This window comes from Podarcis erhardii, assembly GCF_964252035.2.
Source record: "Podarcis erhardii genome assembly, chromosome: 3".
NCBI lineage: Eukaryota > Metazoa > Chordata > Lepidosauria > Squamata > Lacertidae > Podarcis > Podarcis erhardii.
Window position 1 is genome coordinate 5565822 of NC_138507.1, and position 21451 is coordinate 5587272.

A 21451-nucleotide genomic window follows, 5' to 3' on the forward strand; every position below is an offset into this window, starting at 1 on the left:
ATTACTTAAAACACATTTTCCACCCCTCCAAAAGGTGGAGGGGCACTTTTGTTGTTGTTGTCCTCATTCCTTTCCAATATCTTTTGTTTTATTTTTATTTTATTTCCTTCTCCTCAATATATATTTTCCTTAACTCCCTTTTTAAATAAATAATAACAATAATAAAAAATTATACAATAAATCTTATCTTTATTTCTACCTCAAACCTTTCTTTCAGAAATTAAAATGGCAGTGCCCAGAAGAGAGCCCTGAACCAGCACAGGCCACCCCACCCCAGACACGCAACTCCTTCTAATTTACTTTCCCCTTATTTTTTTCCTTTCACCTCACTTTTTAATTTTCATCCTCATTTCCTATCCGTCTTGTTTTTTAAAATCGGGCCCCCTTTTTAGCCTGTTTCTCAGTCTGTTTTTGAGAGGGGAACCCTTTCTCTCCCCATGACCCCCTCTTTTATAACAAAACTTTCCCCCATACCACTGCTACAGTTCCCTCTCCCTCCCCCACCCCTTTTTTCTTCTTCCCATCTCTCCTCTTCCTTCTCTCTTTTTCTCTCCCCCCTCCCTTTCTCCATCCCACCACTCTCTCTTTAAAGAAAACACATACGTACACTCATAGACACGTATCACTGTATTATACTTTGTTCCCCTCATACTAAAACCTTTATATATATGGTGGAAGCTGTCCAGAGTGCCTGGGGCAACCTAGTAAGATGTGTGGGGTATAGAGAGTAAAATTATCATTATGGAATGGGACGTCCCTATTGTCATCAGATAAATGTTGGCGGCTATGATTTTTAAACAATTAACACATTAAGGTTTGAACACCCTTATACTTGGGGGGTAACCAATGGGATGCCCTCCAGATGTTAGTGGAGGACAACTCCCGTCACCCCTGACCGTTGGCCATGATGGTGGGGACTGCTGCGAGCTGTGTAGCCCAGCAAGATGTGGTGGCCATTGCTGCGCAACTTCCAGAGGTGTCTACTGGATCAGGTGTGGGGCATTTTTAATGACGTGTGAATGACACAACCCTTCTTCTACCTCACCGTGCCACACACATTTTAAAAATCTTTCTAGACGTACCACCCAAGCATGGGATTGTTCTTTGAGCCCCCCAACACGTGGCAAACTTGAGTCAAGCTCGCTCTCCCCTTTCTTGACAGCAGTGTCCTGTTCCTCATACCACAATCCCAAGCATGCTCACTAGGAACCGATTTCCACTGGGGTCAGAAAAATTTACTCCCAAGTAGAGCTATTTAGGAGGCTCAGGCCCGAAGGTGCACTTTCATGAGCAGGAGGCCTCTTTCTGACTTAGGGAAATATTCTTGCATGAGAAAAGACAAAAAGGACAGTGTGTCTATAAATGTATTTATTTAAGTAATACTTTTGCCTGTATAATTCTAAGCACCATATCATGGCTTCCCTGGTGGTCTCCCATCTGGGCACCTCAGGACACCTGCCAAGTGTCCCTATTCTCAAGGGACAGCCCCATTGTGACACCTCCCTCTGCTGGCTCACTGGTCACCAGAGTGCAAAAAGCCTGGTGAACTCCTGTGGTTGGATCATTTCGTGTTTGTTCCAGGAAAAAGATAGACAAGTAAATAGGATTTCTCTCAGCATCTGCATTCTGTGAGGATAGTGAATTCCTCTTGAGCTTAGAGGCATGAGAGAGTACTAACTGTAAGGCCCATTTCTCTTTCTTTTCTCGGCTTTCCAGGCTGCGAAGAGCGATTTCAAGGATGGCGAGAAAAAATAAAGTGTGCCCTGTCCCAGAATCCTGCCCCTCGCCCCCTGCCTGCCCCTCTGCCTCCCCCTGCGGACCCCTGTTTGAAAAGACTGCTAAGGTAAAACCTATCAGCGTATAGATGCTGCTTCCAGTCCCTACGATTTCTTGGGAAAGGTCTCTGTCTGAGGCCTATTTTGAGGTTTAGATAATCATATCCCATGTGGCTCCTTGTTTCCCTGTAGGCTCCATGTACTTCCTTGCCGCCTCAGGTGAAAGAGAAGGAAAGTCATCCAGAAGGTAATGTCTATTTCTATGTATGTGTTCAGAAAGTCTCTATCTCTGTGTCTCTCTGTGTGTAAGAAGCCTCTCTAACTGCCAGCCTTCTCTTCTTTTCCTTTCAGAAGAGCTCATCGTGGAAGATATTGAAGAACTGGAGGAAGAGGAGTAAGAGACCGGAGGAAGAAACACCAAGGAAAACATGAAGGTAATGTCCATTTCCAAGAATATGTTCAGGGTATGTAAGAAAGTCCCCCAAACAGTTCTACTGCATAGTTTCTCTGCATCTTGAGATTGTACTTACTGTTAGCTCGAATTTTGTTTCCTACAGGAAAGTTGGTGTGCTCACATGCTTAATGAGTGAAATAAAAATTGCCCTGTTTTCTCTGGAAATGGATCTATTGGTATGTCATTCTTAACTTTCATACTGTGTTTTACCCAGTAATTTCAGATTTTTTTCAAAAAAGATTTGTGCACAATATGTGCTTTCCGCCCCCTTAGTGGCTGATCTGGAAGCAGATGGCAGGAGAAAGAAAGAACAAAGGAAACATGAAGGTAATGTCTATTTCCAAGGATATGTTTAGGGTATATAAGAAAGTCCCTAAAACAGTTATGATTCCAACCTTCTCTTCTTTTCCATTTAGATGACATAATCCTTGAAGACCTAGAGGCAGAGCAGGGGCAGGACAGCTTTGATACGAACCACGCAACCTGAACACGGAGTTTGGCCTCGCTCTCTACCAACGCTGGGCAGAGCTCCACCACGGAACGAACCTCGGCACTTCCCCAGTGAGCGTGTCTCTTTCTCTGGGGCGCAAGGGAGCACATTGGCCCAACTGCAGCCTGCTCTGGGATACAGCACTCAGGGTAAGGCAGCCTTCTGAGAAACAGCTTTTCAGTGAGCAGCGCAGCTTGTCATGAGCTTCACCTTACAGCTTGGACTGTCCTGGTAGGCAGAGCATATAAAAACAAAAGCAAGTCACACAAGGGGACTTACTTCTGAGTTAACCCCCTTTCATGCCATGCTCTTGACTTCAATGGGCTTTACATGCACATCCTATACCTTTCAAGTAGATTCTTTCCCCCAAAGAATTCTGGGCACAGTAGTTTACTCTTCACAGAGTTGCCAGTCCCAGCAACACTTCAGGAACTGCAGTGCCCAGAATTCTTTAAGGAAAGAATGTGCCTCAGGGGTTGGACTAGATGGCCCTTAGGTCCCTTCTAACTCTACAATTCTATGATTCTGTGAATGCACATGGAACCATGTACTGGTGTGTGCTGAAAGCTATCCACACCTTGGTTATGTTGAAATCAGTTAGTCACAGCTAGCTAAGTCCCATTGATTTATGAAAGTGTGGCTGATTTACAGCACAATCCTATGCATGTCTACTCAGAAGTAAGCCCTGTTGACTTCAACAGGGTTACTCCCAAATAAGTGGGTATAGGATTGTGGATTCATATCAACAGAGGAGCGGCTTTTGATTTAACTGTCTCACCTGCTATGGACTATTTAATGCAAAAAAGTGAGATGTCTACTCAGAACTAAGTCCTTGTGAATTCCATGGGGCTTACTCCCAAGTAAATGGACGGAGAAGTAATTAAGACCCTTCAGCATATAGATGTTGATTTCAGAATAATATTAGTCCCTAAGGTCTCTCTGATACTGTCTGAAGCCTATTTTGAGGTTTAGATAAATAAACATATCCCGTGTGGCTCTTTGTTTCCCTGTGGGCATCCTGTCGTCCCCTTCTCCTTGTGTCCACAATCTTTCCCAACATCAGGGTCTTTTCCAGGGAGTCTTCTCTTCTCATGAGGTGGCCAAAGTATTGGAGCCTCAGCTTCACGATCTGTCCTTCCAGTGAGCACTCAGGGCTGATTTCCTTCAGAATGGAGAGGTTTGGTCTTCTTGCAGTCCATTGGACTCTCAGGAGTCTCCTCCAACACCATAATTCAAAAGCATCAATTCTTTGGCGACCAGCCTTCTTTATGGTCCAGCTTTCACTTCCATACATCACTACTGTGAAAACCATAGCTTTAACTATACAGACCTTTGTCGGCAAGGTGATGTCTCTGCTTTTTAAGATGCTGTCTAGGTTTGTCATTGCTTTTCTCCCAAGAAGCAGATGTCTTTTAATTTCGCGGCTGCTGCCACCATCTGCAGTGGTCATGGAACCCAAGAAATTAAAATCTCTCACTGCCTCCATTTCTTCCCCTTCTATTTGCCAGGAGGTGATGGGCCCAGTGGCCATGATCTTCGTTTTTTTGATGTTGAGCTTCAGACCATATTTTGCGCTCTCCTCTTTCACTCTCATTAAAAGGTTCTTTAATTCCTCCTCACTTTCTGCCATCAAGGCTCCGTGTATATATTCAGTGTATATAAGAAAGTCTCTCCAAGTGCCAGCCTTTTCCTTTCAGAAGATCTAATTATAGAAGACATTGAGGAAGAGCAAGAAGAGACTGTGCGGCACTGAAGCAGCTCCTAGAGGGGATGATCAACAAGACCAGGACCAAGTCTCAGATGTGTGCAATTCACCACTCTTTAAATACATGGACAAGGATTATGCCAAGCTTGGCCACTCATTGGCTGTCCCAGGAGAAGGCATGAAGAAGAAAGGCCCAGTTACTCCACAGGGCGAAGCGGTTGAAGCAGGTGGAGGAGCTTCCTGTGGCAATGAGGAAGATGATGACTATGCAAATGGACTGTTGTAACTCCAGCACAACTCGACTCTTAAAAAGCAACCTAGCTGTTTCTGGCCAATGAGCAATTCTGGAAGCTCCCTAAGAAGTACCACCAGTTCATTGCAATCAGGAAATTGGAAATAGAACAATTTGTCTGCATCTGGGAAACTTGTACAGAAAGCATGGCTGGAAATATCTTTTTTAATAATTCCAGTGGCACCTTTAAGATCAACTAAATGTAAGCTTTCAAGGTATGAGCTTTCGTGTGTAATACACACTTCATCAGATACTCTGAAGCAGAGGTCGGTTCAACCTTATAACTGTTGATGACTGTTATGGCAGTTGGTTCCACAGGGAAGGGCAAGGGATTTTTAAAGGGATAGATGACCAAAATTAGCTTTAGTATGTATAATGGGACATGAATCCAATATCTCTATTCAGACCAGGTCTCTCCATAGTTTTTAGTTTGGTAATGAGTTGTAATTCAGCAACTTCTCTTTCAAGTGTATTTCTAAAATTCTTTTGCAATAAGACAGCTACTTTAAGATCTTGTATAGAATGTCCTCGGAGACTGAAGTGTTCTCCTATTGGTTTCTCTGTTTTATGATTCCTGATGTCAGATTTATGCCCATTTATCCTTTGGCGTAAAGTTTGTCCTGTTTGTCCAATATAGAGAGCTGAAGGGCACTGTTGGCATTTGATAACTTATATAATGTTGGAAGATGAACAATTAAATAGGCCTGAGATGGTATGTTTGATGTTATTGGGGCCAATAATGATGCTGTCCGGGTGTATGTGGCAGCAAAGTTGTCATCTAGATTTATTGCAGGCTCTTGTGGCAGTGTTCATGTTCAGTGGCGTAGGAAGAGGGGGGCGGGGGGAGCGGAGCGCCCTGGGTGCCATCTCTGAAGGGTTGATGGCACCCCATGGGGATGCCATTGTGCCCCTGCCCGCAGCCGTGGGCAAAGGATCCTCCGCACCGCAGAGCCTCTTGGTCTCTCTCTCGTGCGCGCGTGTGCGAGCTACAAGCCTAGGGCACATTTCTCTCCCCCTCCCACCTATCAGGCTCTTCCTTCTTGCGCAAGCGCGAGGGATGGGGAGGAGGTGGGGGTGGCAACATTGCCGGCTCCCCCGCTCTGGATACTTGGGAGTTGGGGGGGGGTTGGCATGCCATTGCCCCAGCTCCCGAGTCCTGGCTGGAGCCTGGAGGAGCAGGCAGGAGGTGGGGAGAAGACGAGTTGCTCGGCTTTGCCAGCAAAGCCGTGCAGCTCCCTCCCCCCACCAACTCTCTTTTTTTTTGCTCGGCAAAACTTTGGCATTCTCATTTTTCTTTCATTTTCTTTTTTGCAAAAGCGTGTGGGACGTCTGAAGACTGAAAGCACCTGTAAGAGGGTTCGGGCGGGCACATTTTTTTGCCTGTTGTTTGGATAGGTCAAGCATCACCAGTTTTACCTCTGTGAAATGAACACTTTGTGGTGCCCATGACAATTTCTTAGATATAGGTCTCCAGGTTCCAGAAAACTGAGGACCATGGACTATGGTAACTTATAGGTTGAATTACTGCAACGGGGCTGCCTCTGAAGACTGGAAACTTCAGCTGGTGCAGAGTTCAGCAGTCAGGTTGCTCACCAGGGCAAGATGGTTTGATCATATTGTTAAGTTGTGGGTGGACATATCAGACGACACAGCGATTCTTCAAACAGCTCTTGTTTATTCACAGGCCAGAACAGAACTGAACTGAAGGGTTCAGCCAACCTGCTTATATAGAGCTCTACTACAACGCAACAGTAACCATTTTCTGTAACTATCCAATCACTGAATGTCACTTTCAATCCCTTATTTGCATATGTGGACCTGAGTGAAAACTATCTATAGTATACCCCTGCTGGCCCAGGCTGAGAACTTCAGTACATAACACATATAATGCTGACCATATTGGCTACTACCAATTAGCTTCCAGACCCAATTCAAAGTGCTGGTTTTGACCTATAAAGCCAACATCAAAGTTAGACTGAGTATTTAGGCCTCAGGGGGCCTTGTGTGCTGTGAATATGTTTTCACATCCTTTACGTTCGGAACATGAATAGCTAATGGCTGACAACAGCAGCAGTGCCATGTATTTTTGTAATCTGAGTGAGCAGCTTGACTGCTCAAATATCTGGAGGTTCATTTGTTTTTTAGGTAGCTGTGTTTTCAGATCAGCTGTGTATTCCAAAGAAGCTCAACAACTTCGATTTCCTAAAGAAAGCTCAACAACACAAACTCCACAACTTTGGTCTGCCCCAGGTGCTAGCAGGGATTGCTACGCTGCTGGAAAATGATCAATACCCAAAACCTCTTGGAAACACAGGACATGAAACAATTAAAATGACAGGTATGGAAGAACATTCAAAAGGTCATCAAAACAGTCATTATATAAGCACTTCAGTGTGTGTGTGTGTGTGTGTGTGTGTCAAGAGCTAGGCAGCAATAAATCACAAGAAGTACGTTAACTCTGTATTAGAAGAAACAAGGTCTGCTCAGGAGTGTCACTGCAAAGACTTAAAACTGAGAACCATTTGGCCCACCGAGTGAATCCTTCAGTTAATTTGTTCACAGCCTTACAATGTAGATTCTCCATATTATGAGCCTGAAGAAAAAGAATAATAAAAGACACACCCAGATATTGTCCCTGGGCTAATGCATGAAAAAGCCTTTCTCTCCACCTTTATTCCCATAAGCTCTACATATCACTTTAAAGCATATCTGTTTTTCACCTCTATCCCACCTGGTCATGAGAACAACTGAAGTTTAAGAATTGGTGCCTGAGCTTGCTTTTAAGGCCCTCCTCTTCCCTTCTTCCTTGTGTGTCATGTCTTTTTAGAGGGACTGTCCTCCTGCTGTTCTTTGTAAGCCAGTATGGGAGCTTTTTCAGTTAAAGAGTGAAGTACCAGTGGAGTACTCTTCTACAGTAATTTAACTAGAAGGATGGGTTTGGTGCATACCAGATTTTAAGAATTTGTTGTGCTCCATTTGGAAATCTTTTCATTGGACAGGATGCTTACCTTTTAGTCAACTGCAGCTTTAAACTGTAGCGTGTACCAGAAAGCCAAATTTATTTCCCCACTCCTCCTGATAAATAAGAATGCACCTCAGATAAGGAGTAGCAAGTGAATTGTTCAGCTAAATGAAAAATAACTTGTGAATTTCAATCCTTTCCCCATTATTTTGACCAGTTACAATAGCAGTCCAGCTGGCAGGAAACTGTAAAAAAAACACACACAGAGAGAGAAAACACGACCTGCCATACAAACTGACATATTTGTTGTCTGAAGCAACATGCACACAGGATCAGTGCTGAAAAGAGTGTGATTTTTAGCAGAGCAGCTAGATAACATGGGTTGCTTGGGGTTTCTGTTTGCAGAAAAAATTAGGCATGCCTTTCTTACGCCAAACAGCTTTTCTTCTCACAAAGAATGGCTGATGTAGGACGGAGCACACAAATTATAATGGTCCTGTAAAGAAGAATTATCAAGAGTGATAAAAGAAATGCAGATGTTCTAGATCTGTCCTTGACTGCATCTGATGGTTAAATAAGTAGAAGGCAGCTTGCATAACCAACCTTTCTCCTCTCTGCAGAGGGGCCTCGGAATTGCAATGCAGTGGGGAAATCATCTAAAATTGCGTGGAGGGATCTTGCATATGATCAATTTGACCCCATACCCCAAGACTGCAGCTCTATGCAACACAGCCCATGCCAACCTCTGGGGTTGGTGAGAAAGCAGGGCTTTTCTCACCGGGAATTCACAGGACCTTAGTTCCGACACCTCTCAGGTGGGCGCCAGTGCCATTCTAAGAGAGGAATTCTGACTCCTCTTTTTCTAGAAAAACAACACAGATTACATATCTGTCCCAACTTAAGGCTGCATATATCTCCCCCTTCATGTGTTATCCTCACAAAAACCCTGTGAGGTAGTTTAGGCTAAGAGTCAGTGACTGGTAAAGGGTGACCCCGTGAGCTTCACTGCTGAGTGAGGACTTGAACTCTGCCACTGTATAACACTGGCTTAGTTTCTCAAGGCGCTTTCCATTTGGGCAGCCATTAGATACCACCCTGCCTTGGGGGCTGAGCTTATGGCTGAGCTAGAGAAATTTATTTTAGTAATATTTATGGAGAACCCTGCCATAGATATTTCCAGACTGCAAAACAAATACAAATATTCAGATTCTCTGCCTGTTTATCAAATAGGTTTTACAGTGCTCCAGTTCACATCTCACTCACAGCGAAAGCTTCTATATTTTGATCCATGCCATCAGGCTACTCCTTCAAGCAGTAGCCATTCCATCATGCTGGAGGGAGAGAAGGAACTGCAGCGCCCCTCTATTAACTAGGCTGACAGACTGTGGGAGTCATAAAGCCAAGACAGAGGCTTGTAAATACCGCAGGGTGCCCCCTGACCTTGGCTGACCAGCACTCTGTGCCTTACAATGTATTAGGATGTATTGACCTTAAATGGAGTTGTTTCCTCTGGGCAGTGAAGACCCTATATGGTGATGGGTGTAATAAAAGCCTTGACCGGATGAGGTAACGTGAGACACTGGCAGACTGGCCATGCAGGCAGAGAGGAGAACAAAGGAGAATAAAATCGGAGGAGAGCAGCCGAAGGAGCTGCTTTTACCATCCATGAAAATACTCGCTGCCTCTTTGTGTCTTTTTTCTATGCTAAGCACCATCTAATGACGGCAGGACTCCGTCAACAGACCAGAGATTTTGCCTCATTCTCTTCTCAAACTGTTTCCATTCAGACTTCTTGTTTGAAGAACTAGTGGCTACGTTCGCATTTTTCCTCTTCCCTACTGTGGTGTTTGCTCCTAGGTGGGTCATAAGGAAAGGGTTTAGGGGATGAGTTAGAGTTGGAGTTGGAGTTGTGTGGAAGTCAGTTGGGAGTTGGAGAAGGAAGAGGGAGGATAAATCTGTGGGTTGGTCGAGTTTTGATGTGAGAGGAACTGATAGGAGGAGTCAGATAGACAGTTGGGATAATCAATTAGCAGTTATTAGGAAGTATAGGCCGGTATAGAAACTAAGGATAAGAAACTGACAAGAAAAATTAACTGAAACCATAAACTTGTTCATGCTTATAAAATAAACTTGATTATTTGTTTTAATGTTAATAAAGTGTCTGGACTCAGTGTGTACCCGAGAGAAACGGGTTGGTGGCAGCGGGGAAGTGATCATAGTGGGGGCACAGGGATCAATAGACCGTCAAACGTCCGGGGACCCTGTGTGATCGCCACACCTACCAATCCATTTTCCTTTTGTATCCTGTCGTTGAGATTGTCAGGACAACAGCAGAGACCATCTTACTATTGATATTTGTAAGCTGCTCTTGGGGTGGGGGGGAATCCCAGTAGCTCCTTAGAGACCAACTACGTTTGCTCTGAGTATAAGCTTTCATGTGCATGCACACTTCTTCAGATATCTGAAGTATTTGAAGAAGTGTGCATGCACACGAAAGCTTATACAAACTTAGCTGGTCTCTAAGGTGCTACTGGACATATTTTATATATTTTTTGACTGCATCAGACCAACATGGCTACCTACCTGAATCTGTAAGCTGCTCTGGTAGTCATCTTTGATTTTTATTCCCTGACAAAATGTGCAGTTGTGGAACTATTGAAACACAATAATAAAGAACAAAAATTGAGGATTATACTTCTTGACTACACTTCTTGTGTATAGCTGTCTCTCTTGGTTAGCAAGTGTTTACATGCAAATTTAGAAAACGTTTATTGTTTTTATTCATATTCCATTTTATTGTCAGACATCAATTGCTTAAATTACTCCTAAATGGAAATTTAAGGATGAACAAATCTTATACAATTTCAGCAATTCTCAAATGCTTCTTTTGAATTGGTAATAAATGGTATCATTTGCCACCAAGCATAAAACATCTGTCTGTTAATCCCCTACACAACTCTTCACAATTAACTCTTACAAGACCAGCAGCACACTGGTTTCCACATCTTTTCTAAAGAAATCTGAGCTCTTCTAAATAAGACAAGAGTTGTTTTTGTGTGTGTAACTTTGCTAGGTACAAACTTTAAGGAGGATCCCCCGATCAGAAGAAACTTGTGAGCCAGTAGGATAGCAACCTTCAGAATTTTCATATCTCCCACAAATGATAAATTCGTTGTTGTGGGTTTTAGAATATACAGTGTTCTAAAATCAGTATTGGTTGCATTGGCAGGGCAAATCTAGTTATCCAGGATTTCCGTCACAACAATTCAATTTTTGCAAAGTTCAATTATGCTTTACTTACAAATTGGCTATAGGCCATTACAGTTCAAACATACAATACATAACATGATAATCCATATCTTACAAAGTGATACAATGGGTAAATGTTGGATCAATGTAATTAGTTATCAGAGCACTTGGGGTAGAAACTCTCAGAAGATTTCAATGAAAGCAGCATGAAATTTAGATTAATATATATTCTGTAATGCATCTTAACAAAAAGTCATTCTTTTCAAAATCTAACCAATTTCCCTTAGCCAACAAAAGCTGTGAGATAAGTACTGGCTGACGTGATTCAGTAGCTTTTGTAAAGTGGCTATGCATATCTAATACTTCTCAAGATTATTTTTTGTGTGGAGTAGACTTTTGGAGCCAAACTATATCATAATTTGTCAGATCTTTGTACGCTCAAAACTTCCCAATTCAATGTTTCTATATGATGGTGTTAGGCCATCTTGTTTCAAATCCCTTGTGTACATTTTTTTTTCAATCAAAAAGCCATTCTTGGAACATAGTCAATAATACCATTAGAGATTTGAAACGGGGGGGGGGGGGGGGGAATTTGACAAACCAGTATTTCCACTGTAACTAGCCTGCCAAGTGTTCATGTTATCCTAAGTGGCTCTGTCCTCTTATATTGTCTTAAACACTGAATATTTGAGAGCACTGCCCAATGTTTATTGCATGATGTAGTAGTAAACGTAAAGGGACCCCTGACTGTTAGGTCCAGTCACAGACGACTCTGGGGTTGCAGCGCTCATCTCGCTTTATTGGCCGAGGGAGCCGGCGTACAGCTTCCGGGTCATGTGGCCAGCATGACTAAGCCTCTTCTGGCGAACCAGAGCAGTGCACGGAAACGCAGTTTAGCTTCCCGCCAGAGCGGTACCTATTTATCTACTTGCACTTTTTGGTGTGCTTTCGAACTGATAGGTTGGCCGGAGCTGGGACCGAGCAATGGGAGCTCACCCCGTTGAGGGGATTTGAACCGCTGACCTTCTGATCAGCAAGCCCTAGGCTCTGTGGTTTAGACCACAGCACCACCCACGTCCCAATGTAGTAGTAGTAAGAAGCAAAAAAAAGCACCCACTCACAGCTGATAATAGTTCTTCACTTTGTTCTAGTGTGTTCAAGGAAAATAGTCCACATCCATTTGCACCTCAGTCACAGAAACACAGTCCTCTTAAGATTTTCAGTAACATCTAAACATTCTTCTTTCAGGTAAGTGATTGTTTCCTCTGCAAACAACTTTGAAACATCACTGACCAATAGCCCTTTATAGATGTTTTCCATGAATTTCTGGATTGAACTTGCCATTTCTCAATCAGGCATAAAGTCAGTGAAAGGGTGCTGTCAGCCCCCTTTTAGCTAAATAGCAGCAAAGTAGCTTGGCATCTTTATTTATTTGTTTGTTTTACAGATAAAAGAAGAAAAATTGCATTGTAAACAAACAAGCAGCATCAGCAGTAGTCGTAAAATAAGTCACAAGCAAAAAGATATAAACAATTGTTCTCCAAATTGTTTCTAATAACATAAAGGGTGAATGTTTTCTTGTGTCGTGTTATACTTAACAAAAATGCTCCATTTTTAAATGAATAAATTATCAAGTTGCCTTCCTTCCTTCACTCATACAATATTAGTCAATATTAGTCAACTTTGAGAGTTGAGTCCAACTTACTGGTGCTTAGGGTAGACCTACTGATACCAGTGGACTTAAGTTAGCCATGCCAATTGATTTTAATGGGTCTACTCTGAGTATAACTTAAGTGGACTACATCTAGTCTCCTAGATGAATAAATGTCCATTCCCACAACATATTCCTGTACTAGTAGTTATTAACTGACATATTGTCAATTTGACATCTCCTGGTTAAACCAGATCCTTAAAATTTCCAAATAACATTGTTAATGGTTCATCATTTATATTTCCACAAAATTTCACTATCTTAAGAAACATGACCAAAATATGCGCCAATACGCTTTAGCTAAAATGGTGGCAAATAGCTTGGCAGTTTAAAGGGGCAATTGACCTGTATGATCAGAGGGATATGGTGTTTTCTGCAAAAATACCGTGTCAGCTTTCTCCTTTTGTAATATTCGAGCTACCCTTCTTCTTTTAGTTAGGTTGCCAAGTTATTTTATGTTTGGACTGACAGCATTTCCCATTTCAAAAGGTGACAAGATTTGCCCCCATGCCATTTATGCCCCAAACCATCATGCATTATGTTACTATGGATTCCTGCCTATGTGTTTGTTTTACAATTAAGCCTTCATCGAAGATAGCACAAAAACAGTCAAGCTCCATGCAGGAAGGTTATTACCCATTACTCACATTTTGAGTGAAATGAACCTGCTCCCAATATACCAGGCTTTTCAGCTCATTCCCAATCTTTCTATGTAATGGACAGCAAGGCAAATTGATGAAAGCAACTTGCCTAGGTAAGCTGTGTTTCTTTAAAGTCCCCATAGCTCTTAAAAGGGAGCGGTATTAGAATTAATAGTAACAATAACAACAACAATAATTTTTTTGTGGTTCCACACCATTAAGTTTGCATTTATTCAGCTGCAGTCATCTGCCCCTGTTCTTGCGGGTGACACAGTCAAGAACTTAACTTCAGAACTCTGCTTTAAGTGTGTCTCAAATAGGAAGCCATATAAGATATGACAAGGGAGCTAAGTCACTGATTTGAAGGTTTAGCAGCAGCTAAACCTTCATTTTCATAATATTTATATCTTACCTTTCACCCAGCACATAACTAGGGATGGACCAATCTGTCATATTTGATTCCTCTCCGTTCTCACTTTTCCAACCTGAAGGTAAGTTCTCCACATTTCTACACCAATTTGCAATAGGTCCTAGTGAAACTTCATTAGCATCTTAGTGCCAATGTCTCCTATAGGCACATTTTCAAAAAAATAATAATCCCATATATAATGCATTCTGGTATGCAATTTTCACGAATATGTGCATGCTTATGTACACTTCACTCTAGGATACACATTTTTATACACTTTACCTGATAAGTATTGCAACATCGGAAGAATGTGACTTCGGAAGAATGGTTGTGTTTTGGTTCATGTAGTAGAAACAATAGAAAGTGTGGTTTTGTGAAGTTTGAATGCAAACTCAATAGAATTTCTCTCCAATTCCTACAAGGCAGCATACATGTCAGTTGGTAGAGCAAGAGACCCTTAATCTCAAGGTCTTGGGTTCGAGCCCCATGTTGGGCAAAAAGTTTCCTGCATTGCACGGGGTTGGACTAAATGACCCTCGGCATCCCTTCCAACCCTACAATTCTGTGATTCCATGTGATTCTCAGGTGGCCAGCCATTCGAGTGCTAACAGGATCCAGACCATAGCTGTCAACTTTTCCCTTTTCTTGCGAGGAATCCTATTCGGAATAAGGGAATTTCCCTTTAAAAATGGAAAATGTTGACAGCTATGATCCAGACCTGCTTGGCAGTAGCAATGTACTGGCCATACTCTAGGACAGATAAAATTTTACCATTTTCTTGCCTGGAATCTAACACTTCACTAACATCTCAGAGCATTCCCATGATCAGACGGAACTACAAGTAATGTTGATTTACAAATCTAAACATTTAGTGGCAAAATTGTGGAAACAGATTTACAATTAGCATATCAGAAACTCTCTAATTTCTGCAGGATGTGTCTTAAAATAGAAACTGTGACAATGTGAAAACCAATTAAAATGGTCCTGATTCATTTCCATATCAGCTAACAAAACCTAGAAGCAGTAGCTCTGCAACTGTTCCAACAAAATATCTGTCTGATACAAGGCCTATTTTACTATATGAATCACTACAGCAACTTACTGCAACACAATATAAAGCTCCACAAATATTATACTAAGATGATGGAGTGATCCAGATAGTAAATTAGGCAACTTAGCTACCTTATGAGATAGACAATCTGTCCATTTCACCCAATGTGGTCTCACATACAACTGGCAGTCTCAAGGCAGAGGTTGTTCCTCTTACTTGCTCCTTGACTTTCTTCTTAACTGGGGATGCCGGACCTAAAACCTGAGGCCTTCTGCATGCACAGCACGTGCCGTAATATTGAACTGTGGCCTTTTTCAATGATGCGACTAGGTAAACAAGCCTTGAGGAATCTCAAGTATGCACACACCATTTTTGCATTCTCCAATTCCCACCCCCCACCCGACATCTTAAATTTGAATGAATCACAGCTTGCCATTTGGACTGACCAGAGAAATTATGGTTTGCCCTTGCTTTACAAACCAGGATCAGTCCATGGTTTCTAATCCTGGTTTGCAGGGGAAAAGACAAAGTATAGTTTGCTGGTAAATTGGGGGGCATTTGTGGCATTGTTCTTGTACCCGTGGTCATGGTCTGGGTTTTGCCTGCATCATCCTACGGATAAATTCCACAAAATGGCGTCCTCCCACCAGGGAAGAAGGAGTGAGCAAAGATCTACATCAGGAACAAGGATGGAGGGTGGGATCAAATCAACCTTATCCGATGGTTGAAGTGGGAATCAAAGGCTGCTGTGGGAGAAAAAGGACCTGCTCTGAATCATGCTGGGGGGGGGAGCAGAGCCCTGGAGACCCCAGAGAGCAGCCCTCGCCATTACCTCACTGGGGTGGGAGGAAATCAGCAGCACCTCCTATTTGCTGAGAAGAGATGGCATGGGAGGGGGCGATGCTGAGGAGATGGCAGCAGCTGCAGGCAACACATTTCTTGGAGGCTGGATCTGCTGCCCCTCTGGATCCTGCCACCTGAGGCAGTCACCTCACCTTGCCTCGTGGGTGGGCCAGCCCTGTGGAAAGCTAACCATGAGCTACCTTATTTTCACAAATCTGCTTTAAAGTATATCGATGAAAGCAATGCAAATGAAAGTCAGCAAACTTTTTCAGCAGGGGGCCGGTCCATTGTCCTGCAGACCTTGTGGGGGGCCGGACTATATTTTTTTTGTGGAGGGGGGGATGAACAAATTCCTATGCCCCACAAATAACCCAGAGATGCATTTTAAATGAAAGCACACATTCTACTCATGTAAAACACGCTGATTCCTGGACCGTCCACGGGCTGGATTTAGAAGGCGATTGGCCGGCTCCAGCCCCTGGGCCTTAGTTTCCCTACCCATGTTTTAAACTACCCACTCGTCTCTGGGTAGCTCACAGTTTCTCTAGTAATAGTAGAAGCCCTTTCTGCAGACTTGGGAGACACTAGTAGCTTATAAAGTGCTGCCCTGTATTTCTTCGAGATGAGGTTGTAGAGGATTGGGTTGATACTTGCACTCAAGTAGAAGAGCGGCAATGCAAAAATATTGAAATACTGAGAGAAATGCATCATCCTGGTATCCTTTGATTGGGTGTATATTATCCTCCCGACGTGGAATGGCAGCCAGCATATCACAAAAGCCAGGACCACCACAACTGCAAGAGGAGGGGGGAAAGGAGGAAAGAATTACTCTCTGCCCTGCCACAGCTGACTCTTGCCCTAATGGGCTTGCTCAAAGTAGGTGAGAAGTACACTTGTTTTCAAATATTTGGATTGCTCTTTGGCACACAGAATGCAGTTGCTGAACAGGGCTAGAATCGTCCAGCAAGGCAGGAAAGCACAATTTTCGGAATCAGATGAGGGCTAATTTGTGTGGGAAGTTACTCGCTACTGTTGCCTGCAATATACAGTGCTACCTCAGGTTAAGTACTTAATTTGTTCCGGAGGTCCGTTCTTAACCTGAAACTGTTCTTAACCTGAAGCACCACTTTAGCTAATGGGGCCTCCCGCTGCTGCCATGCCGCTGGAGCACGATTTCTGTTCTCATCCTAAAGCAAAGTTCTTAACCCGAGGTACTATTTCTGGATTAGCGGAGTCTGTAACCTGAAGCGTATGAAACCCGAAGCGTCTGTAACCCGAGGTACCACTTTAATTGGCATCAGCAGTATGTAAGCAAATTACAAATTACTGTACAGAGAGAGAGAGTTGGAGGCAATGAAGTTGTCCCATTGACATAAGCACTTCCGTCTGCACAGTGAAAGTTCCCCTTCCTCTTTTCTCCCTAAGAAGGATTGGGAGAACCCCCAGAATAGATCTGGGAGGTGACTGGGGGAGTGGAGGGAGGGGAAGTTTAATTGTGGGAATCCTTGCGGGATTGGGTACAGCCCATAAGCTGTAAATAGGTGGACAGGTATCTTCGGAGATGGGTGCTTTAGTCTCCCCATTATTATTTATGGGATTTTTTTTTTATTCATTGAATTTATATTTCCATAATTCCTCCTGAAAGATTTGGCTGGTATCATGAAAAGAGATTACTTTTTAAATAGGTTGCAAATTAGTCAATAGTTAAAGGACTTGAAGGTGATTCTGCAAACAAAATCAGACAGTGTCAGATGGCTAGTGGCTGTCTGCTTCTGGGCATGCTCCACTTTCCCCAGCTGAGGCTTCAAAGAGAGGCAATTCCGTGCAATGAAGCAGACAGGCAACACTTTAGTTTCAGAGGTTGTTTGCTGTTGGTAAGAAGCTGGGGAGCTATGTTTTATTATTACATTTTTGTACTGCATTAGATTGTTATAAGGTGTACATCCTTTGTTTCTTCAGCTTGTAAACCGCCTTGAGTATTGTAAGATAGAAAGGCGGTATACAAATGAAAAGTGATGATGATGGGGAGCCAGGGAGCAGAGCAGTAGCTAGGTGATCTTGCACCCATGGCAGAAACGTCCAGCTTGCGCCCCACAGCCACAGACAAATTAGCTCTTCTTTCTGCCTCTCCTCCACCACCACCTCCACCCATTCAATTCACCCTCTATTTAAAACCATTTCTTATGAGGCAACAATCAATATTTAGATTTATGGACATATTTTTAAGCCGATTTTGCACACACACCCATCGCCTGCACCCCAGCGGGGGCCCACCTCACCACCCCCTAGCTACAGCCCTGCCAGGGAGGGGGGTCAAGTACATGCTTCAGAGGAACTGGTGCAGCTTGAGAGACAGGTATCATCTGCTTGCCTGCTCTCTGTATTCAACTTTTATGCTTGTAATCAGTTACTACCAAAAAAAAACAAACCAAACCACACCAGTTTTCTCTGATTTATAAGATAAATGTCCCTGGAACTCGCTTCCACTTGAGATAGAGAAGATGCCTGGCAAAAGCTTTGTGTGTTCCATGGGACATTAATTCAATGCATGGGGGTCTTTGTGGGAATCTCTTTGGTGTTTACAACAAAAGGCTTTTCTTCAGGGCTGTGGGTGAGTTTTTATTTTCAGCGCAGCACTCTGAGCTATGCAGCAGCTTCTTGCTAAACACTCATTCACACACTTGGCTGGTGACCGTGGCAGGGTACCCAAAGATGCTCTAGGCACTCTTTTGGGTGAAGGCATCCTTGTCCATTTACTTTTGGCGTCTATAAAGAATCAGGATAGCTCTACTGCATTCTATGAGCATAGGAGAAATTCCATAGACACTTGGACGTGGAGGCACTATGGCATTGTTCTCCTCACACCCTCCAGACTGCATAATGCCCCCCTCCCAATACTCACCCAACATGCGCACTGTTTGCTGGTGGTTTCGGTATGACGCCCCGCCAAGATGCGTCTTGTTGACCCGCAGAAGCTCCCTGACAATCAAACTGTAGAGGATGTAGAGGCAAAGGAAGGGCAGCACAAAGTAGCTGGTGGTGACCCAGAGCATGGTACCCAGCAGCCCTGTCTGTTGGGCATGGTCTGTCGGGGCACACTCATACCTGGCATCGATGTCGCTGGAGAAATTGCCAACCCGCCGAACTCCCACGAGGAATAAGAAAGGCGCAGCGGTGAGCAGTGCCAAGGCCCAGAGTCCCACCAGCAGAGCTTTGACGCGCCGTTGGGTCACCAGGACTTTGGCCCGCAATGGGAAACAAATGGCAATGTAGCGCTCGGCCGTCAGGGCCGTCAGATGCAGGATGGAGCAGTAGGCGCATGCCTCGCCGGACCAGTGCCACACGTGGCACAGCAGTGTACCTAGCGCCCAGGACTGTGCGTGCCACAGGCGGTACAGGTCCAGGGGAAGTCCAAGTAGCAGCAGCAGCAGGTCAGAGACAGCCAAGCTGGCTAAGTAGAGGCTTGTGGTATTGCGCAGATCCCGGGAGCAACCTGTCACAACCATGGTCAGGACATTGCCTGTTACGCCAAGAACCAGCAGCGCCAAACATATGGCTGTCACTGGGATGAGAGTGTGCATGGGCAGCAGTGGGCACAGGGACTTGCTGCATACCTCTGTATTCTGTTCTTGGTGTCCAGCAGGACTGCTGATGTTGGCTGAGACCATGTTGCAGGCAGCTCTCGATTTGCCCCTCTATAGAGCATCCGGTGGAAATGCAAGCATGGCAGAACGCTCAGATGGTGTCAGCGCTCCATCCTTTTCTTGGTCTGGTTTCTGGCTGATGCTTTCTCCACGCTCTGCAAAATCTCAGGAGCAGCTTAGCTTTTCCTTGCGTAGGGAAATAAAGCGTCTGCGCTCCAAGCGTAGATTGATAGATACTCAAACAAACTCCTCCCAAATAAGTAGCAAATGGAAAATCATTGCTTTTTTCACCTGTTCTTTATTATTTCATATCTTAGCAACAGGTGGGGCTATTGAGAAGCTGTTAGAAATCCCTCTCAAAGCCACTGAGTTGCAGAGGAAATAGAAACCATGTACAATATAAGTACCCAAAACAAAAAAAAGAAATCTTGTTGTACATTCAGGGCTAACAGAATTATTGCAGCACGTCTTGGTTAGCTAGAGTCCACTGCAGCAGATGTATATTGCTTTTTGTGGCAGTACTCATTGGTATTGTGAGAAGTTGGGGTTAGACTAAATGGGGTTTTTTGGGATCTCCTCCAAATCTGTGGTTTTATAGCTGTAGGATTTGAGCCTCCAATAAAAGGAGACTGCCAAAATAGTCAAACCACAGAATCATAGAATTGGGACCACGAGGGTCATCTAGTCCAATTCCCTGCAATCTCAGCTAAAGCATAAATGACCAATGGCCATCCAACCTCTGCTTAAAAACCTCCAAGGAAGGTTTTTAAGGAGGTTTCTTTGTTAAATAAGTGTTCCTAGCCAAGTCTATTAAGTAGCTGCTGTAGGTACAGTTGGAAGGTGAATTGTAGGCAGCATATCTTCACACATGTCCATGCCTGGCTGGAAGTGAGGGCATAAAGGTGTGTGCCTATAATAAAAGGAAACACAAGACAGCCATTCTTGGGAAAGGGGATGGAAAGACAGAAGGGCCTGATTTGCTTCCTGAGAGAATTCAAAGCTATGTAACTTGATGGAGTTCAATCTCAGGGTGGATAGGAAGTGAATGACCTGGTTTCCTGCTTGGCAGGGGGTTGGACTCGATGGCCCTTGTGGTCTCTTCCAACTCTATGATTCTATGATTCTAAGAAGACCTGTGCCAAAGAAGCCTTGAAAACTTGCTGCAGAACCAAGTTCTAGAAAAAGTACAAGATGAAAAAGGACAAGATGACTGGAATAGATTGTCAGAGCATCTTCTTCATAAACGACACCTGTCAGCATTCAGGTATCAGATGGAGACATGGTTGAAGATAATTTGCTATTAAAGACAAATCTATCAAATACACACTTTCTGAAACAATGTGATAACTGAAAGACAGCCATCCTTTGACGTTAGCACTTATCCAACCAATGTTTACCAAAAAAAAGGATATATCAGGAGAAAGAGTGTATAAAAATGAATACATTGGTGAAATGACATACAAAAATTCATGAGGAAAATTGCTTGCAAAAATGTGTACATTAGTCAAAACTGCACCTAAAAATGTGTTTATTAGGAGAAGTTTGCATTAAATTGCTGAAGTTTCATGAGGATTTTTTTTAAAATTGTAAATCACTGTAAGCAACGTGGAGAACTGCATTTAAGAACAGAAAACACGAGAGATTGAGACAACTGCAACTGTCAGATCCATCCCTGGACTTCTCAATCCAAACCTTCGAAAAGTTGGTTTCAGAAGTCTTTGCACAGGCTCCTCGCCTCCCCTCTGCTCCATTTAAGCTCAATGGTACATTCTCTTGATGTAAATTAGTCAGTTTCCCAACCTGATGCTCTCCAGCTGTTTTGGACTACAACTCTCATCATCCCCAGCCAGCTATTACAGTCCAAAGCAGCTAGAGGGTACCAGGTTGGGTAAGGCCTGTTAAGTCTGAAAAGATCCAGACTCAGGCAGTGCCAGCCTTGGCTACTCAATTTATCCACACATAAAACCTGGGTCATGTGAGAAACAGAGGGGAAATAGGTATCAGCCCTATGTTTGTTGATTAAAAAGCTAGTGGTGAGGGGTGGGGTGGAATGGACAAATGCTATTACTTTTGTTTGTGCATTTCAGTATCAATGTCCCACTGCAGTGAGACAAAAGATAAGGATGTACCACTCTTGAAACTTCTCTGCAAATTGACCTCTCTCAGGAGCAGAGGGTTGCCTCCAATTTCTGCAAGATTTTGCAAGCTGTTTATTGCTATTTAGG

The 21451-nt window shown here is 43.5% G+C and overlaps 1 protein-coding gene and 1 long non-coding RNA gene across 2 annotated transcripts; one reads left to right on the forward strand and one right to left on the reverse strand.

Annotated features, from left to right (window-relative positions):
- The first annotated feature begins 1865 nt into the window (after positions 1–1865).
- On the forward strand, positions 1866–12571 carry LOC309338466. Its single transcript, XR_014154898.1, has 4 exons — positions 1866–2209; positions 2333–2868; positions 12079–12175; positions 12375–12571. It is a non-coding gene; the product is annotated as an uncharacterized lncRNA (long non-coding RNA).
- Positions 12572–16092: 3521 nt separating this feature from the next.
- On the reverse strand, positions 16093–19348 carry MLNR (motilin receptor; the record flags this gene model as incomplete). Its single annotated transcript, XM_081855968.1, has 2 exons — positions 18485–19348; positions 16093–16376 (listed from the first exon to the last, which is right to left on the reverse strand). The coding sequence occupies exons 1-2, from the start codon at positions 19248–19250 to the stop codon at positions 16093–16095; spliced, it is 1050 nt and encodes a 349-aa protein (XP_081712094.1). The 5' UTR covers positions 19251–19348.
- Between the last annotated feature and the right edge of the window lie 2103 nt (positions 19349–21451).